Genomic DNA, 17,376 nt, shown 5'->3' on the forward strand with positions numbered 1-17,376 from the left:
AAAAAAATAATAATAAAAAATAATAATAAAAAAAAAAAATAAAAAAAAAAAAAAATAAATAAATAAAAAATAAAAAATAAAAAATAAAATAAAAAATAAAAATAAAAAATAAAAAAAAAATCTGTTTTTTTTTTTTACTGCGCGCCATAGGATTGCTGCTGCGCAGAGAAGACGAGAGTAGTGCGCAATTGCGCACGCGCGTAGCTTAGAGGGAACAGTGCTTATATTCCATATTACAAATGTACTAACTTTATAAACTCCCATGCTTGAATATGCTATGTGTCAAAGTATCCTCAAACCTCCAAAATATGACACAAGCTATGTTTCAGGTGACTGAAGATACTACGTGACAAGACTACCTCTGAAAAGGGAGACCACTAATTCAAGCTTGCAGCGCATCAACGTTTAACTACGCTGTCCAACTGCTGCAAGAGAGTGTTTCGTGAGGAGCAAAATGAAACAAAAAATTAACGAACAGCCTGAACTAATCCAAAGATAAAATGAGGTTAAGTACTTAATTGGAATAGTGAGGTTTACACTTTTAGATTAGCAGCTGTCATTGCTCTGCACTTTAAGAGCAGGTGGGAGGAAGAACCCAACACAGTACTCATAAACTTGGGCAGATGGGAGAAAGAATACATTAGAGTACTCAATTAAACTGGTTATGCATTATGCTCTCTTTCTTCTCTGGGTAAAGGTAGACCAACCCTATAATTGAGAAGATTGTATGTGTAAAAAGGTAAACATTCATATCGATAGTGTGCAGATGACTATCTGGCAGGTTTAAACTATACCACAGCAACAGTAGGGGAAGATTTAAAGGAGAAAAAAAAGTTAATTAATATTTCCTTTGTTGCTTCTGTGTTATCTGATTGTTAACTCCATGCTAAATGAATCAGTTTAATAGAAAGTGTTTATGTACCACAATACTTGGGTCATTCCAGATTTGGTGGTATTTTACATCCATATCAAATTTTAAATAATTCATTCATTCATTTTCCGAACCGCTTATCCTCACAAGGGTCGCAGAAGGTCCTGGAGCCTATCCCAACTAATTATAGGCACAAGGTGTGAGGACACCCTGAATTGGTGGCCAACCAATTGCAGGGCAAAAGCAGATGGACAACCTTTGGCTCTCACACTCATACCCTGGGGCAATTTATAGTGGTCACCCAGCCTACCATGCATGTTTTTGCGATGTGGAACCGGAGGACCTGTAGAGAACCCACACAAGCCCAGGAGAATATGCAGTTAGGACCAACCTGGGATGGAACCCACGACCCCAGAACTGTGCATCCAGCGCGCAAACCACCCCTCCACTGGGCTGCCTTGTAACGAATGACAAATGTCCTCCAATACTTGAATGACCAACATTTGTTTGCAAATTCAATTTTTGAGGCATTGCACGAGTGAATCACGAGAAAAAAAGCTGCCTTTTTGTACTACCAAATGAAAAAATACTGTGTGACAACATTAAACTTATTTTTATGATATCATATATTTTACGTAACTGCACGTACATCACTCTTAACAAATTAAAACGTTAAATAATCAGTTGTAACAATCAGTTAATCATTCCTAAAACTAAGAAATGTATGACTTATATTTAAAAAAAAAAGAGCAATGTGTATATTTAATGTGTACAAGTGGTAAATGAAAAAGTTTGGGCTCCTGATTTTTTAACATCTAAATTGCTGAACTTTACAGCAAACAATTTAATTTTCAAGGTAAATCTTACAAAAATATAAATGGTGGCCAATCATTTTCATACCACTGAATTTGCAAAGTTGTTAACTTATTTCGACTCCTAACTTATTTTTACATATTTAAAGGAACACCACATACTATATATTTACGAAATATGTTAGATGAGGTTTTATTGGTTTTAGCTGATAACTAAATAGCACTTTCAATGTTTTTATTCATTGTTGCAAAAAAATATCACAACACATTAAAAGATTGGAATATGAAGATCATACTTATAACTTTTCTGTCTTGCATGTGTTTAATCAGAAATTGTTGCGGGACGTTAAAAATGAATCTCGATGTCTCCTTTTTGGTTAATGTATATTATTTTTGTTTAAATAAAAGAAGGGATTTTTTTAATGCTTGTTTTTTTTTAAAGGAAGTGTTTATAATATATAGATCTTACTGCGTTTCACAAAGAATGCAGCAGTGAAATTAAAAGAGACATTAATAAATTCAAAGTAAAATGAGCAAATTAAAGGATTGGTCGAAAGTAAAGACTGTTGATAAAAACCCTGGTAAATTTTAATGAATAAAAGGAATGAGTAGATGTAATAATGCTAGGCCTGGGTGATATGATAAAAATTGTTAGGATAAAAAAAATTATTAATCGATAGCTGCGAGAGGTTTTTGGCGCACAAGAAACATGGCGACCACCGTTTCTTTTCTTGTACTAATATGCTATTGTACAAGGACACGACACTGTCAAGACGAGTGCCAAATTCAACGGCCATGTTGTCTCCTGGACCCGTTGTTGGAAACTGGGTGCCATATTGAAGGTCTGCAGATATCTGAAAGGAAGACCACATTCTTCATGGTCATCCTTGTCGTTGTCCGCTGCCTCTTCTTCACTACCCAATGGGATCATATGAACGAGGTCCACATCAGATTCTGAGTGGCTCTCGAGCAGTATGTTGATGTCCTCATAATGCTGGTTCATTTTTTTCATACCCAGTGGTTTCCACTCGCTTGGTGGCCTTGGAAAATGATATTGTTGGCGTTTTCCGAATGTTCACATCTTTCTTGGTAGAACTCATTGTAGATTCATTTATGGTGAAATGGCGTGCTACACCTTTAGCATATGTAGCGGCGTCACTTTTTTGGTCACTGTAATAATGTGTTGGGTTTATTCTGGGATGTTACTATGTTCATTAAGCATTTTATAGGTAATGAAGTTATAATTTAATTTGGGCTATATTTTAAGTAATCACCGAGCGGGCTCAAGGTCACTCTCCAGGGCAGCTGGCTCCAGCTGTTGACGTAACACCTCACCGTATCCTCGGCTCCAAGGACTGTTTACTGGGAGATACACTTCGACCCTTTACCCAGATGCAAGTTCGCAATGAAGATCTGCGAAGGACTCTTAAATTGCTTGGACTTGGATTCCGGAGCAGTTGGCGATAATCACATATGTTTCTCAAATTATGACGCTCGGTTCGCTTGATATGGAATTGTTTTGCCAAATGGAGGCTCGTTTGTTTAATTTCCAATGGAGTTGTTTTTGAGTTCCGACCTTAATTGTTATTAATGAATACCTGATATGCGATTATTGTTGCAGTTGTTTTTGACCTCGATGGTATTATTCGGTTAGCTTATGCAATTGTTTGAATCAGATTACCTTAGATGTTTTGAATAATGCGCGACTAAATGGACAGAGGAGGATGCCGCTCATCAGAATCATCCTGGACGAGGACGAGTTGGGAGTGATTTTCCTTGCAAGTTGTAGCCAGAGTATGTTAATGATGTCTCCCTGTTTTGAAAGTGTATTAATAATGAACCTATCATAATGTCTCGTATTTTTTGGGGCTCATTGGATGCCTTAGATAGCCCAAGACGCTTCAGAGGTATTTTCAACGGTGACTCAAAATCCACAGGTGATGTGCGCGATGGGAAATTCACTCACAACAAAAGAGGAGAAGGCAATATGTCCTTCTCGGCTTTTTATATTATTCGGCTTGTCATTCTTCTACAGTAAAATAGTGCTTCTTCTTCAGCTCTGAGTGCCACCCAATTCAGAGCTGAAAAAGTGTAGCTCTGACTTCCGCTATTTTTTTATCCCCTGTCTTCTGTTTGCAAGTTTCAGCGTGAATTTGGCACTTTTATGAACTTTTTTTATAGTTGATATAAAAATCGCAATGTACTGAAGCCGCAAAGCGGTGAAGGATCGAAGTAGTATATGTTTTGTTTAAACATGGTTTCTGTAGAAGGAGAAACATGACACAAACATTCTTAACATTTTGAGTCAAGTCATTGATATTGTAATGAAGTTAAACTTGAGGCAGCTTCCTACAACAGAGCAGTTACGTGTGTGCCGTTCTCTACAGAATGCACTGCAGGTAAAATAAACTTTCACTCTGGAGCCAGGCTTGGAGGAGGGGCACGATGGCGAGCGCCTGGGGCCCATGGGGCCCGGCCGGGCACAGCATGAAGAGACGACATGGGTTCCCTTTCACATCTTTCACTACCTGTGAGAGGGGCCAAAGAGGTCGGGTGCGTTGACAGTTGGCCGGCTGCCAAGGGAGGGATCCTTGGTGGTCCGATTCCCGCCTGCAGAAACTGGCTCTTGGGACGTGGAATGTCACCTCTCTGGATGGGAAAAAGCCAGAGCTAGTGCGTGAGGTTGAGAAATTCCAGCTCGACACCTCTACGCACAACCACTCCTCTCGAGGGGGGTTGGACACTCTTGCACTCTGGAATTCCCCACGGTGAGAGGTGCCAAGCGGGTGTGGGCATACGTATTTCCCCCCGGCTCGGTGCCTATATGTTGGGGTTTAGCCTGGTGGACGAGAGGGTAGAATCCCTCTGTCTTCGGGTGATGGGACGGGACCTGACTGTCGTTTGTGCGTATGCACCGGCACTCGGACGTTTGGTCCCCGGACGTTTGGTCCCCGGATGTTTGGTCCCCGGACGTTTGGTCGACCGGACGTTTGGTTGAACGGACGGGGCGTCGACCGGACGTTTGGTAGAACGGACGGGGCGTCGACCAGACGTTTGGTAGAACGGACTCTCATGATTATAATTTTGAGAGCAAGAGATTACCTGGTTGCTCGCTTTCAACAGTAAACTGTCTCTCTCTCATAATTTGACAGCGAGCGAACCCGGTGACCAAAGGTCTGGTCGACGGCCCGTCCGTTTTATCAAACGTCCGGTCGACCAAACGTCTGGGGACCAAACGTCCGGGGACCAAACGTCCGGGGACCAAACATCTTTCGACGAAACGTCCGGTCACGGTATGCACCACACAGCAGTTTAGAGTACAACCATTCACGTTCACACTCATACCTAGGGGCAATTTAGAGTGTTCAACCACCCTACTATGCATGTATTGGAATGTGGGAGGAAACCGGAGTACCCGGAGAAATCCCAAGTCGAGAACATGTAAACTCCACACAGGAGGACCGACCTGGGATCTAACCCGGGACCACAGAACTGTGAGGCCGATCCACTAACCCAGTGGCGGTCCGTGCATTTTCCTGTAGCGCCTTCAACGTATCAATCCAACACTCAAAAACTATTTTATGGCTATAAAACCTCTACTGCAGCTACAGCTGCGACACATAAAAAATAATCAATAAATCAATGCACAAAAATGGGGTAAAATCCACTTCCTAGCAGCATTTCATGATTAAATACAAATACTGGACCAGATCCATTTGTTTTCCTCTGTCAGCCACTGTGGGTGGAGTTTGAGATCTCTGGCTGGCTCACTTTGGCTTTGGTCCGCCTACTAGCCAATCATAGTTGGTGAAAGCGATGACGTATCCGTATGCCAGCGAAATGGCCTTGGTGTCACCAAATCGAATTCTGATTGGTTAAAGCAACAGTCTTATCGACGCTTGTTTAATACAGCAGAGCCCGCAGAACTGATTGTGAAGGCTTTGAGGCAGATTTCTGACCCTGGCAACAAATAATGGCTGAAATGTGATTGGTTAAATGCTTCAATATGAAAACACACATCTGGAAGCAGTGCAACCAGGGGGAAAAGCAATGAAAGGAAGCTAACAGATAATTTGGAATTATTTAATAAGTATTGATGGACAAAATATAATATAATATTCAGATATTTCTTAGGCCAGCAGAGAAGGCCTTGAAGGCCCTGACGGCCCGCCACTGCACTAACCACTCATGAATCCAAGCAAAAATCAAGGGGGGGAAAGGCTTAGCCTATTATGTAGAGATTCGGCACTCAATTGTTCTCAGCTTGTGCCAATGTTGTCTTCGACACGTTTCATGTACGTATTGAGGAGCAAATCGTCAAAAATGAATCTTGAGTCTCTTTAGAAAGACATGCAATGCGTTCATTACTACTTACACTGTAGTCTGGGAATCTGAAACCAGCTGTTTTTATGGTTTGGCACTGTTGCCATCTAGCGGCAAAAGTGTACCGTTGACCGAGGGTTTGGGCGAGGCTGCTTGCTTCAATAACAAATATTTTGCTTGTTTTGTACTTCATTAGGATAACCCTATAGAATATAAACTTCACTTTAATTCGAGCGGTTATATGTGGCAATTTTAAAAGTTGCGAAAACAATTTTGTCAATTAAACTTGTCACACTAATACAAAAATAACCATACAATATTTTACATTTTTTTATATCCTAAAAAGGGACATTTACAATATATCATTTCCTCATTGCTTTAGTGATTTATTTAAAATAGCACAATCACATTAAAAATTTACATTTTAATAAGTAACAGCGAAATTAAATGTGATTGTAACATTTTGTCATTAAAAAAACTAATGCACAACAAAAATTTGCAAATCTTCATTTTAATTTGATACATTATTAATAACAATGAAAAACAAAAACTCCCAAGCAGTTATCGCCTTCTTGTCAAAGTGTCAAATTAAAGTAAAAGGTGAGGACGAGTGTTTTGGGCATTTTTAGGAAAAGCTGTCATTTTCCCCCAATGTTATCGCAGGAATGTACATTAACAAATTTAGATCAGCTTTTTTCCACATTTGTCCCTTTGAAAAAGACTGACTCTAACTGTAATTTTCACTCACTGTGAGGGTTCTACATGACATCGTTCACTCTCATCACTTCCTCTGATTAACCTTCTCTTCCTGATGAGATTACTTTGTGCATCCTGTCCAGCAAAGAAGTAAAGGATTGGATCAATACAGCTGTTGGCACTAGCAAATGGTCGGGTCACCTTATAAGCAATACTGGAGGCTTCTACTAAAGTACAGCTGACCTGGAAAAAAAGAAATGTCACTGTTAAACTTTTTTTTAAACATCAAATAGGATTTTCCAGAAGTGTATTTTATCCTCACTTGTGCAGGATTGACCTTTCTCAGGTATCGGAAGCAATAATAAAGACTCCTGGTCAGGTGGAATGGCAGGAAACAAACCAAGAACACAGTCAGCACAATGATGATCATCTTCACAGATTTTTGTTTGGCGCGTAGGGCCCCTCCCACACCCTGTGTCGATCTATCACCATCCCAACTTGGCTGCAGAAGCTTCCGCACCATCAGGCCATAGCACACTAATAGCACCATGAAGGGTAACGCGAACATGAACACTGACACGGCTGAGCTATACACCAAGAAGTCGTCGAAGAACTCTGGGCTGGTTGTGTCGTAACAAATCCTCTCTGTGGCCACATCCCTGACCAAAGACAAATGAAATGACAAGATTATTTGTGATTTAAATGAAAAACCAAGAGAGAAAAAGAGTGGAGTCACCTTATTCTAGAAAAGTAAAGAATAGGTGCCTGGCAGAGTAAAACACAGGCCCAAACAGCTACTGACACCAGTTTGGCTTGACGAGTGCTGATCCACTTCAAGGACCGGACTGGATAGCAGATGCCTACAAAGCGATGGAGGCTGATACAGCACAGGAACAGAATAGAACCTAGAAAGGAAATGTATAATCATAGACAAGCAGGCGTACCTCCCATTTTGTTATGATGCTCTACTATTAAGGGTACAGTGTGTCAGTAGTCTACATTCGAATTTTTTATTGCAGGATTCATAATCTTATCTCATCTCAGTTTCTAAACCGCTTTATCCTCATTAGGGTCGCGGGGAGTGCTGGAGCCAATCCCAGCTGACTTCGGGCCAGAGGTGGGGGACAACCTGAATCGGTGGCCAGCCAATCGCAGGGCACAAGGAGACGGACAACCATGCACACTCACACCCATACCTAGGGGCAATTTAGAGTGTCCAATCAGCCTACCATGCATCTTTTTGGAATGTGGGATGAAACCCGTACAAGCCCTGAGCAAACCCGCACAATCCCGGGGAGAACATGCAAACTCTCACTCTCTCTCTCCCCCTCTCTCGCTCCCCCTCTCTCTCTCCCCCTCTCTCTCTCCCCCTCTCTCTCTCTCCCTCTCTCTCTCCTTCTCTCTCTCTCCCTCTCTCTCTCCCTCTCTCTCTCTCCCTCTCTCTCTCTCCCTCTCTCTCTCCCTCTCTCTCTCTCCCTCTCTCTCTCTCCCTCTCTCTCTCTCCCTCTCTCTCTCTCCCTCCCTCTCTCTCCCTCTCTCTCTCCCTCTCTCTCTCTCTCTCTCGCTCGCTCTCTCGCTCGCTCTCTCGCTCGCTCTCTCCCTCTCTCTCTCCCTCTGTCTCTCTCCCTCTCTCCCTGTCTCGCTCTCTCGCTCTCTCGCTCTCTCGCTCTCTCCCTCTCTCTCCCTCTCTCTCCCTCTCTCTCTCCCTCTCTCTCTCCCTCTCTCTCTCCCTCTCTCTCTCCCTCTCTCTCCCCCTCTCTCTCCCTTTCTCTCTCCCTCTCTCTCCCTCTCTCTCTCCCTCTAGTTTACATGTTGCAGTAAGTATGAAACTGCCTAGTTATTTGTATTGTGTACAATACATGTTTTAAAAATACCAGTATTTAAGCAAACAGTGACATAGTAACTGGGTCCATTGTCCACTTCAATCCATGTCCTAAAATTCACCATTTACCATAACATCAATAAGAAATGTGTCGGAAAATATGTTAGTCAAAATTCAATTAGCCTATTTGAGATCCTGCTGTGTTTTTTTTGGTACTGAGTTAAAAACTGTAAAAGTTGTAGCTGGACAACTCGTTGCTTCTAGAGTATGACTGCACGTCCGTTTACAAAGACATCCATGCATGCACTAGTAGTGTTATTTCAGAATCATACCATATAGATTGGTATAAAAGAGGAAGCGTATAAGCTTGCAGAGTGGTTCTCCGAAAGGCCAGTCGTTTTTATCGGCGTAGTAGTAAATAAGGAAGGGCAGTGTGAGGATATACAACGTGTCACACGCTGTGAGGTTGAATATGTAGATTGTAGAGGGGTTCCAGCGTTTTGTACAAAACACAATAACATATAGCGCTGTGGAATTAAGTGCCAGGCCGAACAGGAGTACAAGTGAGTAGCTGACAGGTAGCAGGATGTATTTAAAATCTTCTTGAAAATAGCAGAAGTTGCTGACATTGCCTGAGGCCATTATGTTCATGTTGACTGGTTCACCTGTAAGAAAAATTACAACTCAAATACTAAAAGGCTTTCAAAAAAAACATTGAACTCAAGTACTTTTACAAGTCAAACATAGGGGTGTTATGTATATATAGCATGCAGGAAACAATTTACTTCAGCTGCACACTCACTGGACACAAATGTTAGACACAGAACTATGAGATGTGATGAAAACATTACACGAATAATTTGTTTTCATTCATTCCTTTTCCATATCGCTTATCCTCACAAGGGTCACAGGCAATGCCGGAGCCTATCACAGCAAACTATGGGCAGGAGGCGGGGGTCACCACTTTTTCATACCGCCCTAATTTGTTTGAAAAAATTCTATTTAAACCTACCGTATTTTCACGACTATAAGGCGCACATAAAAGTCTGAAATTTTCTCCAAAATAGACAATTCAATTCAATTCAATTTATTTGGCAAGAAAAAGCACCAGGCTAAGGGCCATGTAACAAGATACAAAAAATGTGCACAAAACGCGGTGTAGTCACTGGTTCACGGCCAAAAAGTCATCCAGAGCCCGCTTGAACTGGGCGACCGTCGGCTTCTCGACCACACCCTGCGGAAGCCGGTTCCAAGGACCGGCGATGCGCACTGAAAAAGCAGCCTTCCGCCGATTCAACCGGAACCCGCGAGGGTACAGCTTCCACGGATGACCCCTCAGACCACGATCAGGTGCGGGCGTGAAGAAGAGGTCACGGGGCACGCTGTAGATACCGTGGAGGATGTTGTAGGCCAGTATCGGGTCCCCTCGCAGACGCCTAGCCTCAAGGGTCGGCAAGTTGAGTCGCTGGCATCTTCCCTCGTAAGACATTAAGCTGAGGCCGCGGACCATCCTCGTTGCAAGCCTCTGGACCCGCTCCAGATGCTGGATGTCCTTGGCGAGGTACGGTGATGCGGCTTGGATCCCATACTCGAGAATGGGCCTCACCAGGGAAACATACAACGGAAGGAAGATGTCTGCTGTGATGACGGCAAAGGACCGGAACATTAGGAACAGCACTCCGCGAGCTTTGTTGGCTGCTTGGATGCATTGGGCCGTTGGTTTGAACGTGTCGTCGACAATGATGCCCAGATCTTTGCTCTGTTGAGTTCGTTCCAGTTCCAGGCGTCCCGGTTCAAAGTCAAGAGGTGAATCAGGAGGAGCCCCAATAGCCAGATGACTGCATTTCGTGATATTGAGCCGCAGGTCCCACAGGTTCGACCAACTCCACACATGATGAAGGCACCTACGCAGGTCCTCGTAGTCGCTCCGGGGAGCAACGAGCTTCACATCATCGGCGAAGAGGAGAACCCGCTGGGAGATGTGCTCAGGGTGTCTTATAATCCAGTGCGCTTTATAGATGGACCAATACTAAAATTGTTATCATGATAAAATAAAATAAATCCGTCGATAGGACAACTATGGCAAGCAGGCCCCGACTCCACTATTTTCCCGTAGATAAAGTACTGCGCAGTGACTGCTGGGATATGTAGTTTTTTTTTGTCAATACACCCAATGGATTTTGGCTTGCCGATCGGCATCAACACTAGCTAGCTACTATTTGCGAATGGACTGTGTGGCCTGGCGATCGGCATTAACACAGTTGCGAAGCATGGAAGACAGCCTTGGAATACTAGTTACGCTAGCTACTAGCTAGCTACCATTTGTGAACGGATTGAGGCCTGGCGATTGGCATCAACACAGTTGCGAACCATGGAAGACAGCCTTGGGATAGTTACGCTAGCTACTAGCTAGCTACCATTTGGGAATGAATTGTGGCCGCCTGGACGAACGTATTAAACTCAGCGTTTTCAATGAACAAATGTTCAATTCGGACACAGATAATGAGGACTTTGATGGTTTTGTGGGTGATGATGACGTGAGTACATTGTAAAATGGCTAAATAAAGTACAACCGAACTCAGTCTTGCTTCCGTTGCCTTTTTAAAAACGTGTTTTTAGCGTGCGGGTGTAGCATGCATTTGGTGCATGTAGCACCAAATTAGTGTGTTCGCCGTTGTAGTATATTGATATTATTAGTGCAAAGTTATCACAGCCGTCAACCTGGGTGTATTGACAAAAGGACTATTTATCCCAGCAGTCACTGTGCACCGGAAATAGCGTCTGTGGCTGCTTTCGTAGACAGCGCTATTACGGTTCGATAATCATCCATAATTATACATATACATATACATATACATATACATATACATATACATATACATATACATATACATATACATATACATATACATATACATATACATATACATATACATATACATATACATATACATATACATATACATATACATATACATATACATATACATATACATATACATATACATATACATATACATATACATATACATATACATATACATATACATATACATATACATATACATATACATATACATATACATATACATATACATATACATATACATACATATATACATACATATATACATATATATATATATACATATATATACATATATACATATATATACATATATATATATATATATATATATATATATATATATATATATACATATATATACATATATATACATATATATACATATACATACATATACAGACATATATAGACATATATATACATATATATACATATATATACATATATATACATATATATACATATATATATATATATATATACATATATATATATACATATATATATATATATATATATTATATATATAATATATATATGCCATGCCTGGCTTCATGAAAAGTGGCAGGCAGCGCCGGGCTTCTTACGCTACGATTTGTGAATGGATTGATGGAAATGACAGTGACTCTGAGAACGAAGAGAGGGGACCCGGCTTTTTGGAAGGCTCGTTTGGGCAATTGTTTAATTCGGACACAGAAAATGAGGACTTTGAGGGATTTGTGGGTGATGATGACGTGAGTGAGTTGTAAAATGTCTAAATAAAGTACAACCGAACTCAGTTTTGCTTCCGTTGCCTTTTTAAAACATGTTTTTAACGTGTGGGTGTAGCGTGCAAGAACTATATTTCCCAGCAGTCACTGCGCACCGGAACCCGGAAATAGGCTGCTTCCGGTAGCCAACGCTATTGCGTTTCGATGTTCATCCATATATAATATATAATATATATGCGTCTAATGAAACAGTGCGCGCTTTGTGTGTCTAAAATACAGAAATAGCACTTGTTACTGACACTGCGGCTTAAAATACGATGCGCCGAATAGTCGTGAAAAGATGGTTCTTAAAATTTAAAGGTCCTGTAAAGTCAAATTAAAATGAATAACTTGTTGGATTGGGCGAAAGTAAAGACTGTTGTTTACAACCCTAACAAATATGAATGAATAACAACACAATTGTGCAATTTTGAAACATCCAATCCAGAATATACTTCTGATGAGAAGTGTTTCTGAGTGTTTCTCTGAGTCTGGAGCAGAACGGTACAGTATTTTATCTTTTTAAAATTATGAATATGCATTAAATATTAATCAATATGCGTTGTGGAAAGAAAGAAAGGGGATATGTCCCATTAATAGGCATAAACTAACATGCAAAGCCCTGCAGCTTCGGATTGAAGTTTTCACAACTTTCCTTGGTAAAATGCTCAGTTGTTTCAGAGACGGCTTTTGTTCATTCCTTTGTCCTCTTTGTTGGGTTCAATCATTGATTGGCCCGCTCCCATTACTACCTATCAATTATTACAGTAATACCTTGACATACGAGTGCCCCAACATACGAGAAATTTGAGATCCGAGCAAATATTTGCTTTAAGATACGAGACAATTTTGAGAAACAAGCTTACGAGACAGCCAGGTGGCCGAGATGTGAGAGGCTGCTTATGATAACAGCGCACTCTTTCTCGACGCATCTCCCTCGTGTAAAGATATCTACGAGCACTGGTTAGAGGGTTGCATTTTTTCCATGTTTTCTTTTGCGTCACTCAGTGCAGAATTAAGGGAAACACAATGGGTCCAAAGCAAGCCGGTGCCAGTGCGAAGAAAAAGGTGTATGATGACAATCGATATTAAGCACGAAATAATCGAAAAACATGGGAGTGGTGTACGCGTGACTGAGCTGGCTCGCCAATACGAGAGAAGTACTTCACCAATATGTACCATCCTGAAGCAGAAGGACGCTATTAACGATATCTAGTCTTCCAAAGGACTAGTAACCATAATTTTTCCAAGCTGCGCAGTGAAATTCCTAACGAGATGGAGAGCCTTCTTTTAATATGGATAAAAGATAAACAGTTAGCGGGAGATAGCGTGACCGAGTCGATAATATGCGAAAAACCTGGCGGAATTGACATGAATTTCAAAGCAAAGCAACCATCTGAAAAAGGGGAACCTCCAACACTACCAGAACCCTTCATTTAAATTAAATTTATGTTTGTGTTTTGTTATGAGCGTGTCGCCGTCCAACAAGTCTCTCTTTCTCTCTCTCTTTGTCTCTCATTCTCTCTCTCCCCTCCGCGCACTCCGTGTTGTACTGAATAATGTCTCATTTTAGTATTGAACATCATAACCGCTAGATAGTTATTTGTTACTCTGTTAGTAGATGGAGAATTAGAACCAATAAAATGTTTTTCCATTGTAATATACTGGTTTTTTTGGTGTTTATTCAGAGGATGGGAAAAAAATGATTTGTATTTATTGTTCATTTCTATGGGAAAAGTTGATTTCAGATACAAGTAATTTGACATACGAGCTCAAAGAAAACACACGGAAGCCCCACACAGGGAGGACCGACCTGGAATTGAACCCTCGACCACAAAACTGTGAGAGTGAGAGTGCTCACCACTCGGCTGCCAGGCTGCCTCTCTCTAATACTTTGGCTGCCTTATTTAACTTCATGAAAGGTTAAAGTAACAGCTCTCAACATTATAATATATTTAAGATTTATTCAAGTGAATAACTTTCTCTTTTATTTAATAATATTCTGAAATGAAGGCGGACAAATTTGAGGATCATGCAGCAGCAATCGTTATGTTTACAAAGGCCGGAGGGCCAATTCCCCAAAACCTCCACGTCATTTTATGTGACATGTAAAGGCATGCAACATGATAGCTTTAGTTAAAGATTCATGCTGCTGAAGCTTTCACCATTGTTTGTGTTCTCATGATTAGAAAAGATTTTCACAAATGTTAATATTATTTTTACACTTCCCCAATCAGAAAATATTCAATCAGTTGATTATTCATTTAGTACTTTAATTCTGCCCCTTTGACTGTATATTAAGAGTAGGTTTGTTTTATTTATTTTTTTACATAGGAAAAGCGGTCCAGAAAATTAATGAATGAATGTTCAAGATTTGAAACTTTGTATGTTGCTAAAATGAAAGTTTGTACATACTGAGCCTTGGTTTTGGCATACTGTTACAACAGAAATTAAACATCTAAACACTTCCACTTAAGTTTAAGTAACGTTTCCTGATGAAAAACAAACACAATGCCAAACAGGATGATCCTCACCACAACCTAAAACCTATTTTGGACCTCTAGATTCTAGAAGCTAATGCAGATATACATACAGTACTCTATTACAACTTCTGTAGAACCATCTGTTTCAGGCTCATTTACACTATACGTATACTCATGTAAAAAAACTAAACTTTTTCATGAAAATCCTTGCATTTGTATTCACAAGCTCACTTCTATGACCTTATTTTTTGATCCTTAATCTTTTCTATATATATTCAGTTTAAGAGTCAACATACCTGAGAGATCTGCAGTTCCAAATTCTGTGGACCTAGTTTTTCGGTCTTTGTGGAGCACATTTGAATTGAAGCCGGTCGAGCTGGGACCTGCCTTTGCAAAGACCCTGAAGCTGTTACTCACATTAAGGATAGCTAAAACACACAACAGTTAATGGTAATTTGCTAAATGGTATAAACTCCCAGAAAAAAATATACTTGTACAGTACAATTAGTAGTCATGTTTCTTTAATGTTCTTTGCTTACCCGACCACGGCTGTACAAATGCAAGCAAATTCATACAAATTAAAGGACAATAACATAAATGTAGAATTCAAATAGCAACTCAAAGAACATTTTCTTCACATAAAATTGCGTTATAATGAACGAAGAAAGGTGAGAAAGATAATTTAATCAGTGCCCAAAGTATTTGTGTGATTTAAAGCCCATTTACCTTGTGGATGAGTGATTAGCATGTCGGCCTCACAGTTCTGGGGTTGAGGGTTTGATCCCAGGTGAGTCCTCACCAATGTTCCCTCTAATTTTTCGTTGGTCTGAGCAGAAAGTCAACCTCCCTGAGCGCACTGAGTACCAGTGTGAGCGACATCATCGGTACTCGGATGATTCGCCTAAAGACGTTTCGCCGACGGCCGTTTGACAGACGGGCAGGTCGCCGAATGGACGTTCCGCTGAACGTTCATTCGGCCGAACGGAGGTTTCGCCGAAACGGGATTTGCGCGCTCGCCCCGCCCCCGGATCGTGTGTGTACAAGTTTTTCAACCTCGGCCCGCGGGCCATATACGGCCCGTTAGCATTTTTAATCCGGCCCGCCGCCGGTGTTGTCCAAATTATAGTAAAAATCAATGTTAGTCTACCATCAATGGCAGCCCGGGAATAAGGACTCTTGGGCGGGCACATGTAGCAGAACCGAGCCGTAAAATGACAGCAATCGGGTCAAATCCATCCTAAAACAGCATTTAATGATTAAATACAAATACTGGAGCTCTTTGGACATTAGAACCGAGCCCAGGGAAGTGAATTCCTCGGTAAAATGTCGTGATGATATCGCGATGGAGGCAAAAAAACGTCTATATACGTCCATTCGCCAAACGGCTCAAAATGCTCTCAAATTCGGTCAAATCCAGCCAAAAACAGCGTTTAATGATTAAATACAAATACTAGAGCTCTTTGGACATTATAACCAAGCCCAGGGAAGTGAATTCCTCGGTAAAATGTCGCGATGATGTCGCGATGGAGGCAAAAAAAATTCCACATACGTCCATTCGCCAAACGGCTCAAAATGCTCTCAAATTCGGTCAAATCCAGCTGAAAACAGCGTTTAATGATTAAATACAAATACTAGTATTTGTATTTAATCATTAAACGCTGTTTGAACGAACGTTCATTCGGAGACCTGTCCGTCTGTCAAACATCCGTCGGCGAAACGTCTTTAGGCGAATCATCCGGTCACGACATCATCATTGCTCGCTATGGGCACACCAGTATCACACCTGCCACAAGCAGGTGCACGTCAATGTTCCCTCTAATTTTTCATGTAAAACATGCTGTAAAACACGAAAAACATAAGTGGACAGAGCTACTGCCACTGGCTGCCGCTTAAACGGCGCCATCATGAAGAAAGGTAAAAAAAAAAAAAAATCCGTTTTTTTTTTACTGCGCCCCATAGGATTGCTGCTGCGCAGAGAAGACGAGAGTAGTGCGCAATTGCGCACGCGCGCAGCTTAGAGGGAACAGTGGTCCTCACTGTCTGGTGTTTGCCTGTTCTGCCTGGGCTTGCATGGGTTTTCTTCAGGTCCTCCGATTCCCTCCCACATCCCAAAAAGATTCATGGTAGGCTGGTGTAAGACTAAATTGTCCCTTGATGACTGTGAGCGTGGATCGTTGTTTGACTGCTTGTCTGCCCTGCGATTGGCTGGCAACCAATTCAAGGTGTCCATACTTGTAGTTGGGCTCCAGTGCCCCTGCATATAAGAATACAGTGGTACCTCGTCATACGACCGCTTGTCATACAATATTCTCGTCTTACGACGGAAATTTCGATCGAATAATTCGCCCGTCATGCGGTTAAAATTTCGTGATGCGACCAAGCCAGGTGGCCATGGCACTGTCTTTTTTGCATATCTTTCGTGTATCTACGAGCACCGGATGAGTTATTCAGAACAGGAAACGCACAAAGCGCATGCGCGGGAAAAAGAGGCCTTTCTGGGTAATGAAGTATACTCGTACACACAACGCCGACAGGCAATGGCACTCTTTCTCAGAATAAAACTTTACCCACAATCAATCTGGGTAAGCTCAGCTGTTACATTTCCTGTTATTATTATTATCGAATACGTATTATATTACTTACTGGCTACTTACTATTACTTGCTGCTCCTAAGAACATCAGCGGCACTGGGTCGCAATTCCCTCTTTGTAATATTTCTGGTCGCAACTCTCTCTCAAAGCGGCTGCGACC

At 41.3% G+C, this 17,376-nt stretch overlaps 2 protein-coding genes across 5 annotated transcripts in view; one reads left to right on the top strand and one right to left on the bottom strand.

Moving 5' to 3' along the window:
• relt (RELT TNF receptor) overlaps positions 1-2,106 on the top strand; it is a 29,705-nt gene extending 27,599 nt beyond the window's left edge. For all 3 annotated transcript variants that reach the window (XM_077611285.1, XM_077611286.1, XM_077611284.1), the window contains exon 11: positions 330-2,106. In XM_077611285.1, coding sequence (XP_077467411.1) covers positions 330-333 — 4 coding nt within the window. In that variant the 3' untranslated portion in view covers positions 334-2,106. The remainder of the gene's footprint in view (positions 1-329) is intronic.
• A 4,488-nt stretch (positions 2,107-6,594) lies between these two features.
• p2ry2.1 (purinergic receptor P2Y2, tandem duplicate 1) lies at positions 6,595-17,376 on the bottom strand. Of its 2 annotated transcripts, XM_077611696.1 has the most exons (5): positions 17,280-17,376; positions 14,922-15,053; positions 7,439-7,607; positions 7,025-7,361; positions 6,595-6,945 (listed from the first exon to the last, which is right to left on the bottom strand). In XM_077611696.1, the coding sequence occupies exons 1-5, from the start codon at positions 17,302-17,304 to the stop codon at positions 6,751-6,753; spliced, it is 858 nt and encodes a 285-aa protein (XP_077467822.1). In that variant the 5' UTR covers positions 17,305-17,376; the 3' UTR covers positions 6,595-6,750. The 2 variants fall into 2 exon arrangements, with proteins under 2 accessions (XP_077467822.1, XP_077467821.1); XM_077611695.1 differs by lacking the exons at positions 14,922-15,053; positions 17,280-17,376 and adding an exon at positions 8,857-9,349.

Source organism: Stigmatopora argus, chromosome 10, assembly GCF_051989625.1.
Source record: "Stigmatopora argus isolate UIUO_Sarg chromosome 10, RoL_Sarg_1.0, whole genome shotgun sequence".
Taxonomy (NCBI): Eukaryota; Metazoa; Chordata; class Actinopteri; order Syngnathiformes; family Syngnathidae; genus Stigmatopora; species Stigmatopora argus.